We start from the raw sequence: 11,189 nt of genomic DNA on the forward strand, positions 1-11,189 counted from the left end.
GAAATGAGTAAGAATGAGTGATAAAAGAATATCCCAGCGATACATATATATCTATAAGGGCAGTGCCTTTCGTTCCGATACACTAGAACCTTTCTAAAAAAACGTCAATGCGAAATAGACATCTATATATGTGTTAAAGCTGTGAACATCATTAGCGCTAAGTTTCCACTGATGCCGTGAAACTAGTCGAGCGCTATCTTCTAACAGCACGTGGACATGACAGCTACTGACCGTCACCAGACGATAGCGTAAATAACATGCAGCTTGTATATCTTATGGAACAGCCAGACCACTGAGGTAAGAGCGTCGAGTCGCGCAGTGCGCACTATCACATCACAATGCTAGATACGTCTATACAAGCATTGAACAAAAAACAGTTCTATACTAGAGTCCAGCCTAACAAATACAAAATAAAAACATAGTCGACCTACCTCGAGAGTAAAACTAGCACAGTGAAGCTTGAAGGCTTTCCCATCCGCTAGTCAATGCGAGATAAGAGAGGCGTGATCAGTAACGTTGCTATCTACCATGATCATTGATGCGATTCAGCAGATGAAATGTAACACCCGCGATGGACGCGAATATACACATTAGAGAACAACAGTCACAGTCGCATTAGCAGCAGTGTAGCATTGTATCATGCCGACAAGCACATGTTGAGTTTGCGGACGTCACATGCCAGCATTAATACGCAAAACGCTTGCGCAATACTACTGGCGAAGAACGCCACTGATCATCACAGACGCACACCAGACCGAGCAATACTTGAGTTCCAACATGAATCAGAAAAAGGAGCAATAATGGTAGACTACCTAATCTCAGAATTTGCTATCTCTTTGAGGGTATGCTAATTATCTGACTGCGACTCACCATGCGATAAATGTTTTATATAGTCGTACGACTAATCGCGAATTTCATCTCTGGCAACAATCAAGAGACAACCACTCTGAGCGATCAAACTCAAGCCATGCGACCGACGGCGCTGTGTCCCAATATTCATGAGGAACGAGCCCATCACATTTCGACGATGACACAGACGACGCCAGCACCTCAAAAGGCGATGTGACGTCATATAGCCCTCGAGATCAACGCCATTATGACATCCGTATAACAATGCGGATCGCGAATCAAACACTACTAAGTGCAAGCTATGTAATGATAACATCATGCTGATACTCTCTTACGATTATTTGAACTAGACATACAATACAACTAGTCCCCGTCGATATTGCGGCGGGAATTGCTAGAATATGTTTCCATACTCACGGAATACAACCCACTCTAAGAGAGACGTATAAGAGGATACGAACAAACATCTATTTAAACTATTAGCGCATGTTACCTCCAATAGATATGTTCAGACTAAATGAAAGACACATAGTTGGAATGGGCATCTCGCACGAGGCACAATATCCTCCAAGCCGAGTACATCATATACCGACACATAATGATTACACATGAGTCAGAAATAAATATATCTAAATCATGCCTTATATAGTAGAGCATAAGTACATATATCAATATTAAATATATACTGGCTTAGACTCTCAATCTTAGGCTATGCTAGGCGTATAATGACGCATCGATGTGCAATACCCTTTCATTGCACATAGGGTATCCTCACCTAGCGTTACGTCATCATAGACCCTCGAGACAAGCTATGCAGCCTCACTAAAACCACTAGTGCATATCCCCAACACTGTCCACATAATCCCCAGCCGATGTACTAACAATACTAGACAGAACGTCACATCACGCTGAGCGCAATTTGAAAATCGCCCACCAGCAGCTTACGATATAAGCCGCAGCGAACATACCACATCATATTGCCTGAGCACCTTCATTCCTCACATCTATCTCGAGACAGCTAATTTGATACCTGACATCACTAAGCGAGAATCGAAATGCATATCTGATACATGACGCCACATATACAGGATTGTCCTGCGAGCGTAACTGAGCGCAGAACACGCCCTCAGTCCCACCTGAACTCAGACAACGCGTGGAGAGCCACATATAAACTACGCGAGCATGGCCACATCCTGATATAAAGGTACAGAACTCGACGATTGTCACACATCTCTGCACACAAAGCGCTAGTCGTCTCCGCCAGTACTACGTACTACCAGAGACCTGAAACGACATATATAGGACGCAACAGAATAGAAGCTATATACGTACACATCAAATGCATTTCTCTGAGTAGTTATTTGCATGCGATTACAGATCGAAAACATGTCAACACCTGACCGAATATAAGCCTTGACATCGAGCCCGCGTCTCCGCGACCGAACAAACCGTCTTGAGAGCACAAAGACGATACCCGTACTGATCGAAGCACATATCGAGAGTCAATATGAAGAAATGTGTTGCACCGCAATCCTCACCGATCCACAATACAGAGAGCGGAGCTGTCGCTAAACTATACATTCTAATACTCATATACACATCGACTGAGATAGTAGTACGTCGAACTAATTGCCGTCTGACAATAAGATACTCAGTTCGCTGCTTCACCGCGTTAGAGCAATCCCCGACGTCTACTAGTTACTATTATAATGCTGACCGACAGAGTCTCCTTAAGACTACACTATATGCAGTTTGTAACAATCTAAAATCGCTTTTTACCCATCTCGATCACGAAGCTTAACGACCTCTGCGATCATCTATATAGATAAATCAAAGCGCGTGCAGTTCACTGACGGCGCAACTAAAACTTGACAAAAATACCGTCATTATTCAACAATTTCACGTGTCCATAGTACGCGTCGTCCATCGTGAGCGAGCAATCTTAAGCCTTCGGGTCAGCGTTCGGTACGGAGCAGCTATCGTCAACGACCTAAGCAGGCTCGAGTCGACTGTGATACTACGCCATGCTAGTCAGACAGCTAATGATAACATGAGTCAGAAAATAAATATAGCGCAGCACTACTACACTCGTAGCCTTTCATCCTAGATTACTTTGATTCGATTACCAGATGAAGATGCTCATACCCAGGAGCGGTGCAAATGAGTATAACAAGCGCTGACGAAAATACTACACGAGACTTATCAGCGTGCAAGGTCAGCTGCCTATAATTTATGGCACTGCGCGCTCATGTTGAGCGCTCGAGTACTCCGGAAGCGCCAGCCACGTTCCAGCCTACAAGAACCGCGGATCGTACCCCCCTATACTTACGCGCTGTGCAGATCACTAATGATAACGATTCACTGAAAGCCGATAGTGCAGAATTACTACTTGTAGCTTAGACGCTGACTCAATACAAGGTATCCGCTGCGATTCCACCTTGTACTAGCGCCTGAGCGCACGCCTACTTTAATCGCGATCACTCGCAACTAACGAGCGAGCACGAGTAAGTAGTGCTTAGCTCACATTACACGCCGAGTACTAAGCTTAGATAGACCTATATCATCTTACTAGATGCAATGTCATTTATGGGCACATATTCTCATGTCCGCAGCGAGCACATCTGCCAAACTGGACGCAGCCTTGAGCGCCACTATAGCTACGAGAAGCGACATGCGTACCAACTGATTAGTAACGAAGTAGTCGAGCAATTAAAATCAATGAGTCTTACTAGCGCGACTCCTCGCCATAACTATCAAAGTTCTTTAGACCTTAGCATGTTGCATCCAAGAGTGGATTATTTTGAATGCGACGTTGAACCCACGACTGTAACATAGTATTACTCACAATCTCGACACGAACTATATCGAGAACACAATATCACGTAGAACATAGCCGTAGCAAGGTTAATTTATGGAGCCAGTGAGTCGACGAGCACATCTCCCAGGCGATGTACGCACACGTGACGACACTCTCCAGAGCACTTAACACTCTCATCAGCTAACAGTAAAATATGTATGTTAAAACTAATTATCAGCCTAATCCTGAGGACGTTATTGAGTATGAGATGGACAGAGATAAGCAGAAGCTAAAAGAGAGATAGACCGAATCAAGACAGCAGAGATAACGCGAATGAGAGAAAACAGAGAGTAGAACATACAATGAGAAGAGGGAGCAAGTGTAATTTATGGAGCCCTGTGAGGTCGACCGGAAGCAATCCACAGAGAGAGCGATACGCAAATAGACCTAACACATAGATGATAACATGAGTATCAGAGAAGTAAGAGAATGAGTATATAGACATCAGAATGATTATACGAGCAGAGAGAAAGAAAAATAGAACTGAGAAATTGGCACGAGTGCGCGAGAGAGCGAAGACGAGAATCTAGCAGAGAGAGAGAGAGAGCAAAGAAAAGAGAGAGAGAAGAGCAGAGGCGTAGTGTGTAGAGAGAAGGGCGTTATGTGTTTGAGGATAGAGAGCGTGCGCGCGAGCAATGCCGCGCAGAAGAGAGAGAAGAGAGAGAGAGACCGAGAGAGAGAGAAGAGAGAGGGCGTATTTGTGTTAGAGAAGAGTGCTATGTTGTAGAGAAAGCGCGCGAAGAAAAGAGGAGAAGAGAGTTGTGTGTGTTGTGTTGTGGTGTGTGTTGTGTGTTGTGTGTGGTGGTGTGTTGTGTTGGTTGTGTGTTGTTTATGGTAGGTGTGTGCGCCGCGCGCGCGTTTGTGGTGCTGTGTGTCCTCCTCTCCTCCTCCTCCTCTCTCTCCTCCTCCTCTCTCTCTCTCTTCTCTCTCTCTCTCTCTCTCTCTCTCTCTCTATATATATATATATATATATATATATATACATTAGACTTTAGCCGAGGTTTGTAGGGGTCGAGGCGGCGCTGGCTCACTAAATGATGGAGTAACAGCCCTTGCGGCTGTGAGTACGCTGAGGGAGTCCATCACCACCCTCACTCATACTTACAGCGTCTAAAGACACCGTGTATGCGGACGCAGCGACAATGCAGGCAACACTCCTACAGTGACGCAGCGCTTGTACAGTGACGCAGCGCTAGTGCAGTGACGCAGCGCTAGTAGAGTGACGCAGCGCTAGTACAGTGACGCAGCACTACTACAGTGAAGCAGCGCTAGTGCAGTGACACAGCGCTAGTAGAGTGACGCAGCGCTAGTACAGTGACGCAGCGCTAGTACAGTGGCGCAGCGCTAGTACAGTGACGCAGCGCTAGTACAGTGACGCAGCGCTAGTACAGTGATGCAGCGCTAGTACAGTGACGCAGCGCTAGTACAGTGACGCAGGACTACTACAGTGAAGCAGCGCTAGTACAGTGACGCAGCGCTAGTACAGTGACGCAGCGCTAGTACAGTGACGCAGCGCTAGTACAGTGATGCAGCGGTAGTAGAGTGACGCAGCGCTAGTATAGTGACGCAGCGCTAGTACAGTGACGCAGGGCTAGTACAGTGACGCAGGGCTAAGCGTGACGCAGCGCTAGTACAGTGACGCAGGGCTAAGCGTGACGCAGCGACACTGACGTACTTATCTGCAGACGCATCATCGAAACGACACCTTATCAGTCGAGTCAATATATAAATTTTAAGAAAATATTTAATCGACAGCGATTATTGCTAATGTCGGATCGTGAAGGATTTGCCGAGGCATATTGACGTTGATATTCGGACGACGGTCGCTCGTCTCCTCAAGACGGTTTTGTTCGGTCGACGGAGAAACGCGGCGACGGCGTAGATTCCCGTGAGTCGATTCGTCGTACAGCCGACAACGACGACGACGACGACGACGTTCATTCCAAGTGCCAAAATGTGATATCTCATTTATCAGAATGCCACAGCTGGCTTTTATTTGTGCGGTATTGTGTCAGGGAGCTGAGAGCGTGTCTGCCCGCAGCTAGCGAGGACAATCCTGGGTATATCGATGTACGTATGTAGCTGTTCTCATGTATATAGCTGTCGATGGTGAGAGAATTAAGAGCGGCAGGCGGGAGCTGCGACTCTCTCGTAGCGCTGGGGGCGATTTTCAAATTGCGCGGCGAGATGACGTTGTCATTATTACGTGCGTTTGTTGATTTACAGGCGATATGACTGGATATCATAGCTGTGGGTTGGCGTTGCCTGGATGCCCTCCTATTATATAGTCGAACTATCCATGCAGGATGCGCATGTTAAATGTTCGTAATTATACCGCAGTGGTTATGTTTCCGAAATGACTCAGCAATTCCCGCCGACACATATCGACGGGAGCTAGATATTGTCTGTCGTTGTCCCGGGGTCCGTATACATCCGGCTTGCAGTGGTGATGCGACCGTGTAACGAGTAAAAAGCTTGATTCAGCGCCGAGGGGTCGCTTGTAACGTGATGGACTAGTTACTAGTAGGACAGCAGTCAGCCATGCTGAGCTGCAGAGCTTATTATGCCAGAGATAAACCCCATGAACTAACAAAACGAGAGCAGATATGCAACAAATACAATCTCGATATACAGCTCCTATTGCGAGAACAAGTTGCAGTCGTGGCTTAGCAGTGGGCTTGGCAGTGTTGCAAGCGTTTTGCAGTATAATGCTGGCAGTGTGGCAGATACAGCGGCGGGCAGCCTGCATGTGTGGTCGGTGCTGGTGATGAAGGCAACGTTACTGATCAAGCTCTTCATTGATGACTAGCGCTGCGGAAACCCTTCACGCTTCCTGTGTAGATTACTCGAAGAGGCGCACTTGTTTTTTGCTTTAGGGCAGAAGAGACGTTTTCATCGTAAAATCAACTTTGTTACACGCCAAGCGACTCACGCTTCCTTCGCTCTCTTGTAGAGAAACACCGTGCATGTTATGTCACGTCATCGTGGTGACGTCACGTGAGCATGTCATGTCACGTGCTGTTAGACAGATAACGCTCGACATGAAGTTTCACGCGCATCAGTGGAACTAGCGCTAAATGATGTTCAACAGCTTAAACACATAATAATAATGTCTATCGCATTACGTTTTTTTAGAAAAGCGTTCTAGTGTATCGGAAAACGAAATGCACAATGCCTGTATTAGTATAATCGCGCGAAATTCATATACAACTCATCTCTGTACAAAATAAAATTCCATCGATCAATTACCAGAGTTTGTTTACCTCTAGTCGATTCATGAATGTGTGGAGTCTATAGAAAATTAAATCTTTTGTTACGATGTTCGTGCTTATAGTGCATCTATATATATACATTTTGCCTAATTTACTCTGTCAGTAGGTGATAGCAAGAGTAGATAATACCACACGAGTGTTATTATCTACTCTTGGTGATAGTAAGCTATGTGTTTCATCTTTCGTTTGTTTTTTTGGCCCCCACCTTACTCCTCTGTTAGCCCTTGGAGGAAAGAGAATCCGAAATGATCCCCGAGGAGGAGGAGATTGCAAGTGAGGAGGAGATGAAAGATCATTCTAGGGATGGATGCATCAATTCGCAGACGCGGGAACCGCAGCCTTGCCGCGGTCAAACGCCATGCGACAGCTCCAAGAGCATGCAGCGAGCATCAGTCACAGGTTCGCTCACGTCGTAAAATGCTGTCGTAACATCTACGATTATTGGCGTTGTTAAAAAATAATAGCTATCTTTCGTTATATTGCTGCCAAAATACCAGCGTGCGGTCGGCGAATAACGACATGGCATTGACAACGCCTGTCTGTAAAAAGATCATGTTATATCGCCGGAGCGGTTATACTGCAGCGTAGTGCGTATGTCCAGCGTTTCTATACAGCACTGACTGATGTAGAATGTTCACATACCTTGGCGAGCGCAATGTAGAATGCTAACATACCGCTGGACCCGAAACGTAACAGTTCTACATGGTTCTACGCTGCGTATGTGAAATAGTGACGTTGTTACCCGAGGGCGCTATGTCAGTATTTCACATACTGGCGGACGGATTAACTGCGCACAGAAAATGCGAAGCCTAAAGATAATAGCCTTGAATTTGGTTCAGTTGAGAAGTAATACAAGATTTTTCAATTTTATAATGACGTTGCTATTTACTTATCTATTTACTAATTACGTTTCTAGTGTAAGAAAATACATTTGCCAGTGCGTTGATAGTTATAACTTAAAACTCGCGTTGATAGTTCTTTAGTTGTCATTTGCTGACGATCTATTAAAATTATGGGACGGGTAGCAATTCTATACGCCTCAGACTTTCGCACTCTCGCAGCTATAACCCTGCAAGCGAGAACCCGTAACACACCCGCGCTTACACGGAACATATCATGATAGCATGATAGCATGATAGCAAAGCGAGTGCAATATTTCAGATCATTACCGTCTGCCCGACGGCCAGAGACTCGCGACTGTAAAATCCAGAACATTTTCCGGTTTTAAAACCTCGTATCTGTTAAACTATGCCATTAAAATACATCTCTGGTCGCTGCGGCTACATCTAGCCGCAATCTCATTTTATTAAAATTACATTATGTGACGAAATCACATAGACGTGGATTCTAAGGGCAAATATTCGTATAATATCTATTCTATGTAAAATATTTCGCAGCAAACAAATTCGTTGTTGATAATTACTTTACTATACGTGATAAAATTCAGCAAATTCTGCTCTATTCTTCGGTATGACAATGCTTTGCTGTTTATAACACAACGATAACCCTAACCAAGTATAACACTGAACTCCGAAGCTCTAAAGCACTAACCATTACCCTAACTCTATAATCATAGACACATCCAAAACTCAACAGTAGATTACGTTTCTCCTTTTGTTTTCATCAATTAAATATTACTATGGTATTAAAATAGGCGTTCTTCTACTTGGTACGTGCTGTACTTATTCTGAAATATAGCCATAGATAGCATGTAGTCGTGTATTTAAAGTCGTTCTTATGGCCTAAACGCTGCGTTTTATCCCTATAATTTATTAATTGTTTTAGCTGGCGCATATTATACGTACGGAGTCTCTCTTAATTAAATAACGGAAATATTTCATAAGCAAATGTAATATTCGCAGTTATGAAGTAATAATTACATTATAGATATGCTGATTAAAATCGAATGCCGAATCGTATTCGCTATATAGTTTGCTCGCTAGGTTGGTTTACTTTTGCTGTTCAGCATCTTTGATGTAATTATGTCAACCGCGATAATAATATTAACGGCGTTTTGTTACATGCCGCGACTCTATCCCTCTCTCCACTTTCTAGTATATATATTATATATATATATATATATATATATATATATATATATCTTTTTTTCTCTCTTGCTATCTGCAGCTCTCTCTCTCTCTCCTTGCCTCTCTGTCCCATCTCTTTCTTCCTCTCTCCCTGTCCCCTTTCTCTCTCCCCTCACTCTCTCCCCCTGTCTCGCTCTCCATCATTTGGTATTGAGCAATTGTGTACTTTGATTTTATCTCCATTGCCAGACGAGAAAGCGCCGTGCATTTTGCCATGAATTTCAATGCGGAGCGTTAAGGCACATGGCGTCACGCGTTGCTGCTATAGCAACGGGAAGCGAGCGTGAAGCACACGCCGAGTATGTGACGAGAATTGTTGCGGCTAGCGCGGCAAGGTGTGCACATCGATTAAACACTTCTATATAACGAGTCGAGTTATTAGTACTACAGCTCGGTGTTAAAGGAACACGTCAAGCTACTTCCTCCCCTAGCCATCACAATATGGAGACGTGTGAATTACAGTTAGCTATAAGACGCATCGCTCGATTCCCGCGAGACAAAACGACGACGTAAACAGAATATGTGACGCGAGCACGAGAACAGGCGCACTAACTGCATGGCTGCTGCGTTTGCAACAATCCGATCGACCATTTGGAGCAATGTTAGTGCCATGACTAGATAAAAGTGTCATGAACTTCCCAATAGCCTGCAGGAAATTGCGAACGTGGCAAGTGTGTGTATGTTGTGCAAATGCGAGTGTTTCTTTCTCTCGCTGTGTGTCTATATGTGCGTGCGTGCGTGCGTGTGTATGTGGGGGATAGGATAACGCCGTATATATGCGCGATGGTCTTTCGCATCAGTGATCGCATCGCATATATTATAAATCTCTAACAGTATATAAACGGTCCATTGACGGTGTGCTAGCACAAACTATACAAACAGCCTTTACCTTACCAACATGAAACCGTATAGAGCCCCCGACCAAACCAGAGAACCGTCGGACATGTTAGTCACTCGATACGGGGCTACATTACTCTTCCAACCGATCTCATCGTGGCATAAAACGTAAGCCGCATCGATTACATAACCCCTAGAAATAGGCAATCAAATGCCCGCTTTATAGCTGTAGCGTTAGGGAATTCGGGGTGGGGGTGGGGGAGACTTCATCATAAACGAGTAAAGTAGTGTCTCGTGTACTGACTGACTGACTGCGCACCGCATGCGACTCTAACAAGCGCTGTTGATCACTCAGCATCTTCACATTATTCCCGTCCCCCAAACGTTGGCTTCATGCAGATGCGAGTGATGCTGAGAAGACGAAGCTGCGACACGAGAATCAGCATCTACGGAGGCTGAACAGCATCCTCCAGCAGCAGCTCGAGGTGCTGAGAGAGGGCCGTGACGTCGATATTGAGACTGCCACCCATCTCCGCGAACACGTCTCACAACTGCAGGCCGATCTCGACCACAGCAAGCAATGTCTGACCGGTAGGACCGACTATAACGACCCGGGGCCGGACAGCCGGTGAAGTAAAAGAATAGTGAATAGCGGATTATATAGAGATAATTGCCAGAAATATCAACGATAAGAAGCTAGAGGCAAATAAATGGTTACTTGAGACGATATTGTGGGAAGTACAATTGAAGACAATTATCTGCCTAGTGAAAAATTCTGAAGATGGTTTCTTGAGTGTGTGCGTATAGGCGTGTGTGTGTGTTCGCGCGTGGCTGGGTGCATGTGTGTGTGCGTGTGTGTGTGTGTGTGTGTGTGTGTCGCGCGCGCGTGTGTGTGTGTCTGTGTGTGTGTGTGTGTGTGTGTGTGTGTCGTGTGTGTGTGTGTGTGTGTGTGCGTGCGTGCGTGCGTGCGTGCGTGCGTGTGTGCGTGCGTGTGTGTGCGTGTGTGCGTAACATTGTTGTTATATCAGGAGTGAATAAAACCATTTGTTTTTATTCACTACTGATATTATTTTACTCCTCATAGTATCAGGAGTGTATAAAAACAAATAGTTTTATAATAATAGTCGTAACAAATAAAAACGATTGTTTTTATTCATTTCTGATAGAATACTGCTATACTACACACAGTGGTGGATCTAGAAGGGGGTTGGGGGGTTTCCCCCCCCCCCCCCGTTCAGCCACTGACTAATGTTATGATACTTGTAAAATAAGGCCAAAAATAAAAAA

General features: G+C 45.0%; 1 protein-coding gene across 1 annotated transcript in view; it reads left to right on the top strand.

Annotated features, from left to right (window-relative positions):
• The window catches only part of LOC106810399 (kazrin-like), a gene marked incomplete in the record, with an annotated part of 57,966 nt that overhangs the window by 25,236 nt on the left and 21,541 nt on the right, over positions 1-11,189 (top strand). The window contains 2 exon segments of the mRNA XM_014813745.1: positions 7,200-7,377; positions 10,302-10,493. Coding sequence (XP_014669231.1) covers positions 7,200-7,377; positions 10,302-10,493 — 370 coding nt within the window.

This window comes from Priapulus caudatus, unplaced genomic scaffold (assembly GCF_000485595.1).
Source record: "Priapulus caudatus unplaced genomic scaffold, Priapulus_caudatus-5.0.1 Scaffold438, whole genome shotgun sequence".
Taxonomy (NCBI): Eukaryota; Metazoa; Priapulida; class Priapulimorpha; order Priapulimorphida; family Priapulidae; genus Priapulus; species Priapulus caudatus.